Source organism: Rhinopithecus bieti, unplaced genomic scaffold, assembly GCF_001698545.2.
Source record: "Rhinopithecus bieti isolate Rb0 unplaced genomic scaffold, ASM169854v2 scaffold_115, whole genome shotgun sequence".
NCBI classification, from domain to species: domain Eukaryota; kingdom Metazoa; phylum Chordata; class Mammalia; order Primates; family Cercopithecidae; genus Rhinopithecus; species Rhinopithecus bieti.
The window spans coordinates 704,774-720,395 of NW_016803181.1; the positions used below are offsets into that span (position 1 = coordinate 704,774).

Here is a 15,622-nt window from a genome sequence, read left to right on the forward strand (position 1 = left end):
TTATATATATATTTTAAATATATATTAAAATATTTCAAAGTATATATTTCAGCTGGAGGGTGTGTGATACCTCCAGCTTTGTTCTTTTTGCTCAAGATTGCTTTGGCTATTCAGGGTCTATTGTGGTTCCATGCAGATTTAAGGATTGTTTTTTCTTTCTGTGAAAATGACATTGCAATTTTGATAGGTATTGCATTAAATCTATAGATGACTTTGGATAGTGTGAACATTTTAACTATCAATTCTTTCAATCCATGAATGTGGTACATCTTTTTTTTTTTTTTGAGACATAGCCTCACCCTGTCATCCAGGCTGGAGTGCAATGGCATGATCTTGGCTCACTGCAACCTCCACCTCCCGGGTTCAAGCAATTCTCCTGCCTCAGCTTCCCGAGCAGCCAAAATTACGGGTGTGCGTCACCACGCCAGGCTGTTTTTTTTCTATCTTTAGTAGAAATGGTGTTTTACCATGTTGGCTAGGCTGGGAACATGGAACATCTTTTAACTGATTTGCATTTTCTTTACTTTCATCAGTGTTCTATAGTTGTCAATATATAGTTCTTTCAACTCCTTGGTTAAATTTACTCCTAAGTATTTTTTTTTTTTTTATTAGAGACAATTGTTAATGGGATTGTTTTCTTAATTTCCTATTTGGATAGTTTGTTCTTAATGTATAGAAATGCTCTTGATTTTTGTATATTGATTTTATTTCCTATTAGGATGCCTTTTGTTTGTTTTTCTTGCATAACTCTGGCCAGGACATTAAACACTATATTGGAAAAAAAGTGGTCGGAGTGGGCATCCTTGTGGAGAAGCTTTCCACTTTTCACTGTTGAGTATGATGTTAATTACAGATTTATCTTACGTGGCCTTTATTATGTTGAGGTACATTACCTCTGTACCTAATCTGTTGAGAATTTTTATCATGAGATGGTGTTGAATTTTGTCAAATGCTTTTTCTGCATCTATTGAGATTATCATATGGTTTTTATTCATTTTATTAATATGGTATATCCCACTTATTAATTTGCATATGTTGAACCATCCTTGCATACTAGGGATAAAGCCCACTTGATCATGTGAGTGATTCTTTTAATTGCTTTTGAATTCGGTTTGCTAGTATTTTGTTGAGGATTTTCACATCTGTGTTTATCAAGGATATTGGGCTCTGATTTTTTTTTTTCTTGTAGTATTCTTGTCTGGCTTTGGTATTAAGGTAATGCTGGTCTTGTAAAATGAGTTCAGAAGGCTTTCTTCCACTTCAGTTTTTTGGAAGAGTTTGAGAAGCACTGGTATTAGTTCTTCTTTAAATGTTTGGTAGAATTCAGTAGTGAAGCCATCTGGCCCTGGGCCTTTTTTTGATAGGAGGCTTTTTATTACTGAGTCAACCTCCTTGCTCATTAGTGGTCTGTTCAGATTTTCTACTTCTTTATGATTCAGTCTTGATAGGATGTATGTGTCTAGGAATCTGTTCACTTCTAGGTTATCCAATGTAATATCTAGGTTATTATATGTTGGCATATAATTTTACATAGTAGTTTCTAATTACCCTTTGTATTTATTTGGTATCAGTTGTAATGTCTCCTCTTTCATTTCATTTTTGTTTTGTTTTAAATAAGCAGAAGTTTTAGCTTTAAGACTTTAAAAGTAGTTGTTATTGCTTTCTAATAGCACAACAAATGTAAATTTGTTGAGGGATATTTGAAACATACAGAAAAGTGTAGAAGATAAAATCATTGTCCAGACCTATTCATTGCTAATATTAACATTCATCTTTTTTCTAGTTGTATATTTTAAATTGTCTTCATATTCTTCTTATAGTATATTCCTCTATTTTTCTTTTATATTTTGAACATTTTGAATATTCTTCTAAATCATTCATTATAATGGCTGCAAATGTATCCTATTGATGTATCATAATTTAAGCATTTCTTTATTTTTAGTCATTTATATTAATACTTTTTGTATAAGCTAAAACTATCATGAGACAAAAGTATGGTCATAATCATTATCTTCCCATTACATGATGATGTGATGAGTTCAGAGGATTTTATTTATTTGAGTTTTCTTTCTTTCTTTTCCTGGTTAGTCTAGCTAAGGGTTTGTCAATTTTTTTTGTCTTTTCAAAAAGTGAACTCTTAGTTTTGGTGATTTTTTTTCTATTGTTTCTAGTCTCTATTTCATTTGTTTTGGCGCTAATATTTGTTATTTTCTTTCTTCTGCTAACTTTGGACTTAGTTGGTTCTTTTTCTAGTTTTTTGAGGTTTAACATTAGATTGTTTGAGATTTTTTCTTTTTTGATAATAGGCATTTATTGTTACGTATTTCCCACTCAGAACTGCTTTTGTCAGCATCCTATTAGTTTTGATATGTTGTGTTTCCATTTTTGTTTGTCTCAAAATATAGTTTGATATCCTTTTTTTCCCCTCTGACCTATTGTTTGTTTAGGAGCATGTTGTTTAATTTCCACATATTTGTGAATTTTCCAAGATTTCTTGTTATTGATTTCTAGTTTTATGCCATTGTGATCAGAAAAAATACTTGATATGATTAAAATCCTCTTAAATTTGTTAAGACTTGTTTTGTGGCCAATCCTGGAGAATGTCCCATGTGTGCTTGAGAGGAATGTGTATTTTCTTGCTGTAGGGTGTGATGTTTTGCATATGACTGTGAGGTTCGTTTGATTTAAAGTGTAATTGAAGTTCAGTGTTTTCTTGTTGATTTTCTATCTAGATGATCTGTTCATCATTGAAAGTGGGGTATTGAGGTCCTCTACTCGTATACTATTGCAGTCTATCTCTCAGATCATGTAATAATTGCTTTTTATATTTAGGTGTTCCAATGTTGGGTGTGTATATGTTTACAATTATGTCCTCTTAATGAAATGACCCCTTTATCATTATATAATGACCTTCTTTGTCTCTTTGTGTAGCTTTTGACTTAAAGTCTATTTTGTCTGATACATGTATAACTACCCTTGCTCTCTTTTGGTTTCCATTTGCATGGAATAACTTTTCCATCCCTCCACTTTGTCTATGTATTTCCTTACTAGTAAAACGAGTCTCTCATAGATAGCATATAGTTGCCTTTTTATTTTATTTTTTTAAACCCATTCAGCCACCCTATGTGTTTTGACTGACGACTTTAATCCATTTACATTCAGGGTAATTGCTGATAGGTAAGGACTTGCTACTGCCATTTTGTAATTTGTTTCTGTTTGTTTTGTAGATATGTTTTTTCTTCCTCTCTTGCTACTTTCCATTGTGGTTTGATAATTTTCTGTGGTAGTATGCTTTGAATCTTTTCCTTTTATGTTTTGTGCAACTATTATAGGTTTTTGTTTGTGTTTACCATCAGGTTTACATAAAACATCTTGTACTAGCTGGGCATGGTTGTACGTACCTGTAGCCCCATCTACTTGGAAGCATGAAGTGGGAGAATCACTTTGGCCCAGGAGTTTGACTCCTGTCTGGGCAATATAGCAAGACTCCATCTCTTTAAAAAATAATAATAACAGAAAAAACCAAAAAATATTATTATAACAGGCTGTTTTAAGGTGATAACAACTTAACTTTTATTGCATATAAAATCTCAGTACTTTAACTTCCTCCCTCCAATATCTTTTATGATTTAGATGTCAAATTTTACATCTTTTTGTAATTTGGATTCCTTTAACAATTTATTATAGCTGCATTTGTTTTTAATAGTTTTGTTTTTTAACTCTCATAATACAGAGAAAATTCCTTTACACATCATCCTTACAGTATTATTCTGAATATGACTATGTCTTACTTATACCATTTAGTGCTTTTTGCTTTTATAAGTTTTATGTATCAATTAGGAGGCTTTTATTTCAGCTTAGCTCCCTTTAGCGTTTCCTGTAAGGCAGGCCTAGTGGTGATAAACTTCCTTAGTTTTTGTTTGGGAAAGTTTTTATTTATCCCTTATTTCTGAGGAATAGCTTTGCTGAGTGACATATCCTTGGTTGCCAGTTTTGTTTTCCTTCTGCACTTTGACTATATTATCCCACTCTTTTATGGCTTGCAGGGATTCTGCTGAGAAATCTACTGATTGCTGTTTTGGGACTCCCTTGAATGTGATACATTTCTGATCTCTTACCACTTTCAGGATTTTTTGTCTTTGTTTTGTTATTTTAATTTAATTTAATTTAATTTTGAGGCAGAGTCTTGTTTTGTCACCCAGACTGGAGTGCAGTGGCATGATCTCGGTTCACTGCAGCCTCCTGGGTTCAAGTGATTCTCCTGCCTCAGCCTCGTGAGTAGCTGAGACTACAGGTGTGCGCCACTATGCCAGCAAATTTTTGTATTTTTAGTAGAGATGGGGTTTCACCATATTGGCCAGGCTGGTCTTGAACTCCTGACCTCGTGATCTGCTTGCCTCAGCCTCCCAAAGTGCTGGGATTACAGGTGTGAACCACCGCGCCCAGCCATCTTTGTTTTGGTAGTTTGATTATGATTTGTCTTCGTGCACTCATCTTTGGCTTGAATTTAATTGGAGATCTCTGAGCTTTCTATACCTGAATGTTGTCATATTTCTACAAATTTTGGAAACTTTCAGCCATATTTTCTTAAATATATTTTCTGGGCCTTTTTCTTTATCATATCTTTCTTAGAATTATATTAGAAGAAAGTTAGTTCTCTTGATGGTGTCCCATAATTTATGTAGGCTTTCTTCATTCATTTTTCATAGATCTCCATTTTCTTCAGGGTCCATTATTGGAGCTTTATTAGTTTCTTTTTGTTGTGTCACATTTCCCTGATTCTTTCTAAACCTTGATGTCTACACATTTGAGGAAATGGCCACCTCTTTGGCCTTGAAGGTTTTCTTTCACAGTGGTAGAGCTTCACTAGTTAGTTTAGCATTTGATTATGGATGGGCTAGCTGGTAACAACCCCAGACAGGTAGACCTTGCTGTTGGGTTGCTGTTGGGCCAGCCTGCTGCCTGTGCTTTGAGGTCGAGTGGAACTTCTGGCTGTACTCTGTGGTCTGATAAGACAGATCACTAGCTGGACTCCACAGTTAGGTGGAGCTATTGACTGGGCTCTGTGATAGCCTCTGATTGCACAGGGTTGCATGTTGTTTTCCCTGGCTGGGAAGTACTGCTGTTTTTAATCTATAGCTGGGCAGGGCTGTGTGCTGGGCTCAGAGACTGGGCGAGGTTCTGCTCAGCCATTCGGGATGGGCCAGGCTATGATCTAGAGAAATGCATGGCACTTAAGCACTCAGTGCTTAAGCAAAGCACTGAGTCTTTGTGGGGTCACCATGCAGCTGCTGGGGTTGAGTGGGGCCAGGTAATTTCCTCCACAGATATTCATTCATTGACCTGCACTTGCCTCCCAGCCTGGGAAGCCTTAAGCAGAACATGAAGGCTTGGTAGGGTTAGCCTAGTTGGCTTCTGGGGTTGGGTGGGGCCAGTTGCTACCCTCCTTAGGTAATCACTGACCTGCCCTTGCTGCCTGGCCTGGGGAGGGCTTAAGGAACACCAGAGCTAGGTGGGGAAGCTGGCTAGGGAATGAAGCCTGTTAGATCAGTTGACTGTACTTCCTGCAGGACAATGCTAATGCTGTTGGCTAGTTTCTCTCGTGGAGTGCCTCCATTGGCTAGAATGCAGAGCCACTGCCAAGATCCATGTGCTCGCTTCTGTGAGTCTCACTTTTGTTCTTTGTTTCTGGCTGATCCTAGGTGGTCTAGCGCTGCCTGCACTCCCAGTGTTTCCTGGGAGATAATAATGAGTGGGCTTCCTGCTCAGGGTCCCAGAGTGTTGGGGAAGCTGAATGTTTGCCTCTAACTCTCTTTTCCCACTGTAGAAACTGTGGGCCCAGGGGAATCCTCTGTGTGTGGTACTGTGCTGGCTTGACGTGTGGTAGGGTTTGGGGGAGTGGTGATGATGTGGTTAAAGTGAAACCATTCCTCTATTCCGCTTACCCCTTGAATGAGGCTTTTTTGCAGTTATGTGGTCCGAGGGGGTGTCCCAGCCTTTCAAGTTCAAGGAGTTCGGGAGTATTAATGAAGATATTCTTGTCTGTAAATAGTTAGTTGTTGGTTGGATTTTTGTTGGGGGTATGGGAGCTGAGCAACTCCCATTGTGCCATCTTGCTGACTGGAACTTCCAGCTGTAATGTTTTTATCTAGCAGCAGAGTTCACTTACAAATGCAATTCAGTTAGATGGGTGTGGCTTGCTTTCTCCACACCAAAGATCTTCATTTAATAAATGAACTATGAAAACTTTGTTCTACTCTGAAATTGCAGTATATTGTCCTTCTTTTAGATAAAGGATTTTATTAGAGAGAAAGTATCTGAATCTCCTCTGACTTCTGTAATCAAACTTACTAAATGGAATGCAGTGGTTTCTTGTGTATGGGATCTCATTCCCATGGAGTCCATATGTAGGGGGGTTTAGAACAGTAATTTGCTAAAATATGACTTTATTTTTATGTGAACATGAGTCACACTGATGCATATCTGTCACTGGGTAGAGCATGACAAGATGGAATGAATTGGAACTTAATGTGACTTAATGGAAAGAAGCTATGGAGACATAGAACATGGCTCTGATTATACCAGATAATCTTAATATGCAATTATGACAACCCTATGAGTATGGAGGATTAAGATGTCATAGGTATGAATATGTGAACCATATTTTGCTTTCTGTTTATTACATAATAAGCTCTAAGGAATAGATCCTACATTATTACTTTGAGCATGTTAGAATATCTGAAGTTGGAGTTTTACTAACCTCATTATTTATAATTATTAAAATAACTTGCTGATCAATTTTATTCTGAAATACTAAATTGTACATTATGTGCTTTCTACAAAAGTGTGCATCAAAACTGAATGCTGTGTCAGTTTTCTTGACAAAAAACCCTTTGAAGATGTAACTAATGAGGAGTTGCTGCGTGTTCGGCTGTTACATTTCTGTTCTACCTCCTCGGCAAATAGATACACAACAGTGTGATTCTGATTAGATTTCTGGAAGCAGAGAGGAAGAAAATAAGTAAAGCCACTTATTGTTTCTCTTTCAATAGCAAGTACTACTGATATGTAGTTGTCTTTTCCCTGATGTGCTGAGGTCTGTTTCAGCTCTTTCAATTCTGCTTCTAAAAGGCAGAGTCAGATAAGGCTTCAAAACAAGAACCAATCTCAGTGACCTTGAAGACCAATTTAAATAGTGGTATTGAAAAATAAGGATTTGCTTATCTGTTGTATTAAAAGTTTTCAGTGTGAAACACATTATCAATACTTGTGCTTTAAGCTTCATGGTAACAATTATTATTTGAATTTTTGAATACAAGGTTCAGTAAATTCAGCATTGTACTCACTAGTTACTGGGGTTTTAGGGGATCAGTAAATAGTACTCTTCTCTTCCCCACTTGGGTCAGAACCAATTGAGAGAGAGAGAGAGATTCTGACCAATGGCGATCAAGGAGGTTTGCTTTATTGCTGATGAAATGTAGAGGATTGTCATGATCCGGGTGGGCAGCCAGACAGGCTTCTAATGCTATGCCTTTAAAATAAACGTACCCAACCAGTCACTGGCAGAGATCAGAGATGGAAAACCTCAGGCATCATCTGTGGAAACCTGTGCATGTGAAACCAATGGGATGGAGGAGCAAAGCATGGAGCCTTGGGGAGCAGGGTCAGGTGGGAGTTGGGTGCTGACTCCAGAGGAGGCAGGAGCTGAGCTGTGCATGCCATTTCATCCCCCAAATTTAGCTTCCCGCGGACAGTGTGGAGGGTGTGAAGTGAGGCCAGGATGCTTCCACTGCAAGTTCCTCCTTACGGGAGCATGAGGAGAGTGGGAGTAAGTGTTCTCAGGTCACACTTAACCTCAGAGACAATCCTGAATGTACTGGCACTTCCGAAGCAAAAAGCATCAGGTCTGTGGGTTAGTGTGGTATTTAATCAAATTATCTTGTACTGAGTTGCTTTCTAGGTAATCAAAGCAAAAGCCATGTGTGCTTGTGTAGTGTTCTCCCTTCCTACCGAGCGTTTGAACTAATTATTAACAGAAATGCATAAAATAAAGATGAACATGGTATTAGCAAATAACAAACATAGTAAAATAGGGCAAAAAGCGACACAAAATCGGTTGTGCGGTAAAAAACGGGGACAGAACTGCACTAATTATTTAAGAAAAACAAAGTGGAATTTCTCATAGGACCTGTTGAGTGAACAGTATTCTTGAAAAATTCTAGAAGTTAGCAGGGAGGAAGGGATAGGGAGTTGCTGGTTAAAGGGTACAAAATTACAGCTATATAGGAGGAATAATAAGTTCTAATACTCTATAGCACTGTATGGTGACTGTAGTCAGCAATAATATGTATTTTCAGATATCAGCTAGAAGAGAGGATTTTGAATGTTCTTAACACAAAGAAATGATAAATGAGATGATAGGTATGCAATTTACCTGATTTGACCCCTAGACATTGTATATATTAAAATATCACTGCGTACTGCATAGATATGTACAATTATGTGTGAGTTTAAAAGTCTATAGTAAATGCAATAAGAGTCATATAAGTTTTGTTTTCTTTTTTTAAATAATACCTCTGAATGAAAACCGGAGTGACCAACTGTCTTGGATTGCTCAGAAGTGTCGTGGTTTTACCGTTGAATGTCCCATGTCCCAGGAAATCCTCAGTCTCTAGCAAACTGGAATGGTTGGTCACTCTAAATTGAAACTGTGAACGTAAAACCAAAGAGCAAATTAGTTACTCAAAGGACCAAACTAAGGGAGTCCAAGTAAGTAGCAGAATCCCAGGCTAGAACCTAGATTAGCAGAGGGAGGGTGGCCTACCACCCACCAGTGGGATGGTGGCCTAGTGGTTAGGAACAGTGGTTCTGGGTAGGGAAGACCTGGGTTTGAATCCTTGCTCTGCTGCTAGATGGAGAGCTTAGGCAAGTTACTTAATTTCTCTCTCTCTGCTCTACACTTTGATTCCCTTATCTGTAATATAAGATGGCCTAATACCCTGGAGGGTTGTAATGAGGATCAAATGAGAACATCCACATAAAATGATTAGCTCTGTGACTGGACTTGGTTGGCTTACATGGCATTTAACATTGTCATGAGATTTTTCCATGAAAGCCTGGATCTCTGACATATTTCTGACAAATCAGCAAGTTCTACCACCACCCACGGGAGCTGAGTAGCAGATGCTCCCCTTAGAAGGCATGTGTATTCTCCAAGAGGACACAGCCCCCACCTGGCCCTCTCTACTTCATGGGCTTGGTCCTTTGGAGACACTGAGTTTCCATTCCATGTTGTAAGTCTCCTCTGCTTGTAGTGCAGTCCGACCGCCACTGGGAGCTTGTTAGAAATGCAGGGCCCCTAAGGGCCCACCCACAACCTGAGGCATGAGAATTTTCATTTTAATAAGATCCCTGATGATGCTTCCTGGCGATGAAGTTTGAGAAGCACTGTTACAAACCACAGAGCGTTATTCCTAACCACGGTGAGCGTCAGGATCATCTGGGGAGTTTTTTGCTTGTTTGTTTTCTAGCTGTGTCCAAGGACCTATCCAGACTTGCTGAAATCAGAGTTCCTGGGTTGGAATGTCCAGGCTGCTAAATTAATGCTAGTGACAGGATTTCACTGTGAACACTTGAGAACTATAGATTTCACTTTAGATGAAAGATAGCTAATTATGTTATCTTGTTGGGATCCTCAGTTAAAAAAAAGTTTTACTAATAATGACGATTATATAATCTGAATATATTTGAGGTTGCAATTTTGCCTATTGATTGTAACTTGCTGGATGAGGCCTGGTTGCCGGCAGATTGACTTTTGGTAAGGGTGTTGCAGTGGTTTGAAGGGGGTATGTGTTGGTACATGTCCTTAGTCATACCACCTGAACAGTTTCAAGGGAACTACATCGTTTCAGAAAATTTTCTTCGTTATAATGTAGTCTTACTGGTTTGCAGGAGAGCAGTGAGATTCTAGAAACAGTGACCCTATTAGCTGATTTTTTTCCATTAAAAATATTTTGGATAGCTCTTAGGGAAGTCCTTAACTCATCATTGCCTTAATAGTTTTCTGATTGTCTCAAACAGGGTGTGCCTTCAGACCTAATAGTTATTATTTGTTAAATTACTTTTCCAAGGCTACGCATTTGCTTCTTCAGTGCCCTTAGTGACTTAACCTCCCTTTGTATGGTCAAACCAACCCTCTTCCAGAGTTTATTTGGCCAAGATATCAGAGATGCTGTATTAGAAATTTCTAGTGTTAATACATTTTTTAATATAAAACCTTACTGTATAGTAAGTTTATATTTGATTAATTTACATTTTCAATTTACTTTCAACTAATTTTTCTTTAATTCTTCTTAAGGTAGACTTTTCATATAAATATTTGCTATTGATCATTTTCTTTATCATTTTGTTTAGCAGTATGAAATGAACAAAGGCATGCTTGAGAGTTTTGATATTTAATTGTAATGTCCTTATCACTTTATCAATTATTGGAAACTTCTGATTCTGTTGCTTCATTCAAATTGGGTAAAGTAAAAAGTTACTGAAGATCCGCTATTGTGACTGTAAACTAGATCTATGGACTAGTGGTGTCAGCATCAGCTGGAAGCTTGTTAGAAATGTAGAGTCTCAGCCAGGCACTGTGGCTCACGCCTGTTATCCCAGCACTTTGGGAGGCCCAAACGGGCAGATCACCAGAGGTTGGGAGTTTGAGACCAGCCTGACCAACATGGAGAAACCCCGTCTCTACTAAAAATACAAAATTAGCCGAGTGTGGTGGCGCATGCCTGTAATCCCAGCTACTCGGGAGGCTGAGGCAGGAGAATCGCTTGAACTTGGGAGGTGGAGGTTTTGGTGAACTGAGATCATGCCATTGCACTCCAGCCTGGGCAACAACAACAAAAAGAAAAGTAGAGTCCCAGGCCCACTGCAGACCTACTGAATCAGAGCCTGAATTTTAAGATACCCCAGCAGGTGATTTGTGTGTATGTTAAAGAGTGAGAAGCTCTGGACTAAATGATTTACTACTTACTTCTACTTTAGGATGATCAAAAATAGATGGTGGTGGTGAAAATAATGTACAGAAAGTATCTTCTTTCCCGTCTGCTGAATCTCTGCTTTTTTCTTCTTAAATTTCTTTTTAATGAAGATACTGCTGTATCCACATTGTCTCATGATCTCTCCAACCATCCATGTTGTCATTCTTTTGGGCAACCTTCCTCTTAGAGCAAGCTTGCCCTGGGGCCCTCCTTTGAGTTCTCTACTCTTTCCTCATTAATATTTTATTTGGAGACACATATAGCCAGTGAGGAACTATCTATGCTTTGCATACTTTTGATTGTCCAGTCTCTCTACTTGCATCTGCCTGGAGCCAGTCTGTCATTTAAGCTATACTGAGTCTGTTCCTTAGCTGGTGCTGCCTCTTACCTCTGGCTGCATGTTGGAACCACCTGGTGAGATTTAAAACAGATTAGCACCTTGGTTCCGTCACAGATGAATTAAATCAATTTCTAGAGGTGGGTTCTGGCAGTGGTCGTTTAAGTCAGTTTCTGAGAACAGGGTCTGGGTGATTCTGTTGTGCAGCCATGCTTTAAAACCCCAGGGCCCCATGATATTCATTCTTCATCCATCTACCATCCATTCATTCATCGATCTACCCCACAAACACTTCATGAGTTTCTACTGTGTATTAGATGCTTTTCTAAGTTCCAAGAGTTTTTCAGCCTCAGCACTGTTAGCACTTTTAGCTGGACATTTGAAGGACTATCTGATGCATTGTAGGGTGTTTAATGGAATCCCTGGCTTTTACTCACTTGATGTCAGTAGTGACCTCTGCAGTTATGACAAACAAAAATCTCCCCAGAAATTGCAAAAAAAAAAAAAAAAAAAATTCTTTGGGGCAGAACTTCCCCAATTGAGGACCATTGTTCTAGGTCTATTGATGAAAAATTTTATTACTCAGTCTAGGTCTATTGATGAAAAATTTTAAGTGCCTAAAGACAGACGCTTAAAACAGGTAATTACAGTAGGGTAGGACAAGCATAGTAAGAGCTTCAGGACAAAGTACATAGACAACACTACAGAGGGATGGGAGTGGCGTTTAAGCTGAGCCTCCAAGGATTAGTGGTTATACGCTGGGTGTGCAAAAAGGAGAACACTGCATAGTGAGAATAGCACTTACGAAGATGTGGAATTATTATGGGATATTGTGATCCACTTTTCATTCATCCCACCTCCCTCTACCTGCTGTTTAATAGTTCTCCTTGTGTTGACAGTATCACTACATTTATCACTTTGCTATGAAACTGCAAGTCATCTGCCCTTAATTACAAGGTTGAGTCTTCTTTTAATAACAGCTTTATTGAGATACAATTTATATATTTGTATTAGTTTCCTGTGGTTGTCACAACAAATTACCACGACAGAAATTTATTCTGTCACAGTTTTGGAGGCCAGAATTTTGAAATCAAGGTGTCACCAAGGCCACACACCACCTGGAGGCCGTAGGAGAGAATGCTAGAACGCTTCCATGCTTCTTCCAGCTTCTCCTGGCTATGGGCACTCCTGGCTTTGTGGCCATGTCACTCCAGTCTCTGCCTCCGTCTTCACATTGCCTCCCTCTATCTGTGTGTGTTAATCTCCCTCTGTCTTTTTTGTATAACAACACTTCTTACTGAATACAGGGCGCACCCAGAGAATCCAGGATGATCTTCTTATCTCAAGATGCTTAATTTAATTGCATCTAGAAAGACCCCTTTCACAAGTTACAGGGATGAGGATGTGAGTTTTTGGGAGCCACTGTTCACCAGCTTCCTACAATTCATCCAATTAAAAGTGTACAATTCAATGGTTTGTAGTATATTTACAGAGTTGTACCTCCATCACCACTATCAATTTTATATTTTTTTCATCCCCCACAATGCAACATTGTAGGTATTAGTAATCACTTCCCATTTTTCCCCAACCCCAGCCCTAGGCAATCACCAGTCTTTCTGTGAATTTGCCTAGTCTGAACATTTCGTATAAATAGAATCATACGGTATATGGCCTTTTGTGACAGGCTTCTTACACTTAGCATAATGTCTTCAAGATTCATCCATGTTGTAGCATGTATCCATACTCCACTCTTTTCCGTTGTTGAGTAAGTCTCAATTATATGGATATATCACATTTTCTTATCCGTTCATCATCTGATGGACATTTGGGTTGTTTCTACTTTTTGTCTATTACATACAATGTTGATATGAACACTTGTGTACAAGTTTTTGTGTGGATGTATGCTTTCATTTCTCTTGGGCATATACCTAGAAGTGGAATTGCCAGGTCTCTGGTAACCTTCTCAGGAACTGCCAGACTGTTTCTAAAGCTGCTGCACCATTTTCCATTCCTACCAGGTGTGCATGAAGGTTCCAGTTTCTCCTGTTTCTTTTTGTCTTTTTAAAATTTAGTTCTATTGTCAATTCTGCATTTTCTGATAACCTTCTCACCAAGGGTAGAAAAAGATTTCCATTCCATTTCTGTTAATGTCACAATTTTTTTTCTCACTTTAAGAAATGAAAGGCGATCAGCTCTTATTTATTCTACATATAACGTTTACTTTTGGTCTCACTCTACTTCCCGAAAACTTAGTAGAAAGCAAAATATTAACTTCTGTGTGTGTCTCCACATCCATAGTCATTTTAGCTCCAAAACCTGTAGTGTTCTCCCTGAGCTGTAAGCTCAATGAGAGTAGGCACCCTGATTTTCTATTTTTCTTGTAAACTCTCTGCAGCTTGTGGTGACTATTCAATAAGTATTAAATGAGAGTGTGATTATTGCCTCATGTGTAAAAGGATTTAATATTTTACAGGCTGAATTATTTTTCTTAATTATGCATACATTTGTGAATCTCTAATAACTGTGGTTATTGTTTTTATGTGCAGATGAGCGGGAGACTAAAGATGCAGCAGAAGAATTTAAAGAACCCTAATCAAGGACTTGCTGGGTGTGCTTTTAAGAAAGTTGGTAATTAAGTTAAATTACATTTTTGATGGAATTATTTGAATTCAATGAATGCATTGTAGAGACTATTCTTTACTGATTTTGACATTTGGAGTCGCTCTTTGTGGATTATATTTCCTTGATACTTTTGAGACTTGGGGTGTAATTGTTCAAGGGTTTTTGCTCATTAAAATTTCTGGGACCATTGTTTATAAATTTATTGCAATCCTACAATGTTAGGATTCATTATAAAAACCGACATTTTAACGTATACTTGTCAGGGTAAAACTTGTTGAACTGCTGTGATTGTCCTGTATTCAATTTTGTATGTTTCACCTCTACTGGGATTCAGACAGATCATGGTGGTCACTGGGAATTTTTGCTGTGGCCCTGCTTTTCCTTCTTCCCACCTGTGTCATGTCTGTGAAATTGGTACAGCCTGCCATTAGATGAAATGAATTGCCTCAACAAAGCAATGTTAGAAGAGCCTTTACTATCTTATTGGTGATGACACGTTTCTTAAGTAGGAATTTGACTGAATTATTTGATATATTACTTTGTTAATAATAGCCAACAATAGTTTATTTTCTTTCAGAGTTTGGGCCTTTTAGATCGCATCAAATAAAAATGAGCTACTTAAAAGAAAGTCTGCAGCGCTATTTTAAGAGAGATAATTTAGTTACAAGTCAGTAACTTAGACTCACGAGAAAGTGTTATGTTGACATTCCATAAGATGAGTTGGCATTAGAATTGGAAGTCCAGTTTATTTCTGAATCAAAAAAATGAGCAGGCTATTGTGCTGCCTTTAATAAAATGTGGAGTAATGTATACATAACATTATTTTTGCTGGCACATGTTCATCCACTGATAGTGAATAACATTAATGATTGCTTATATGGAAGTTCCTTGACTTTTTAAAATGAGGAATTCTATAGCTGCTGTTTTCAGAGGTATTGATAGGCAGTTTCTTTTTCCAGACACTCTATTTCAGTTTACTATTTGTTCATTTAAAATAGCAATTGTTCATGCTGATGTCAATGTGCTACGTACAACTTATCTTGATGCCAAGAGTTTTGCTGTGGGATGGAAGCGTAAATTAAAAGTCATGATTTTAGATTCTCAAAGGAATGAAATGAGGTGCACTCTGTGTTTTAGAGTTTGGGTGGGAAGAATCAGAGGGCAAAAGTGATATGGGTGAGAATTTGTTGTGGGACAGAGAGGGGCCAGTGCTGTCTGTCAGCCTTTCAGAGGAGTTCAGCTTTCTAAATCTATGCTTTTCTGGTATTTGATGTTTGTATGTACGAGAGAGAGAGAGAGAGAGAGAGAGAGAGAGAGAGAGAGAGCAGAGAGAGGGGGAGGGAGGGAGGCGGAGTGGAGGGGAGGGAGGGAAAGAAAGGGAAGGGAAGGGGGAGAGAGAAAGAAACACAGAGTAATTACTTTCTAGACTTGCATGCAAAGGGCTTATGACTTTATAGTTTGCTTCTGCCAATGATATTTGGGACATAGTGAGCCTTTCTGTTATATAGGTAAGGGAGAAGAAAATAGTGTTTTAAGTAATGAATTCTGCCTTAAAAGAAGTGAGACCATTCCATCATGTCAACGGAAGTAACTCTAACAAGGACTGGTAACTAAATCTGTAATATAA

At 38.1% G+C, this 15,622-nt stretch overlaps 1 protein-coding gene across 5 annotated transcripts in view; it reads left to right on the forward strand.

The window, feature by feature from the left end:
• FSIP1 (fibrous sheath interacting protein 1) overlaps positions 1 to 15,622 on the forward strand; it is a 202,575-nt gene that overhangs the window by 181,886 nt on the left and 5,067 nt on the right. For 2 of the 5 annotated variants that reach the window (XM_017868048.1, XM_017868038.1), the window contains one exon: positions 13,920 to 14,193. In XM_017868048.1, the coding sequence (XP_017723537.1) occupies positions 13,920 to 13,966 (47 nt within the window). In that variant the 3' untranslated portion in view covers positions 13,967 to 14,193. Of the gene's footprint in view, positions 1 to 13,919; positions 14,813 to 15,622 lie in introns of those variants that run through there. The other 3 variants (XM_017868057.1, XM_017868067.1, XM_017868075.1) reach the window with 3 other exon arrangements.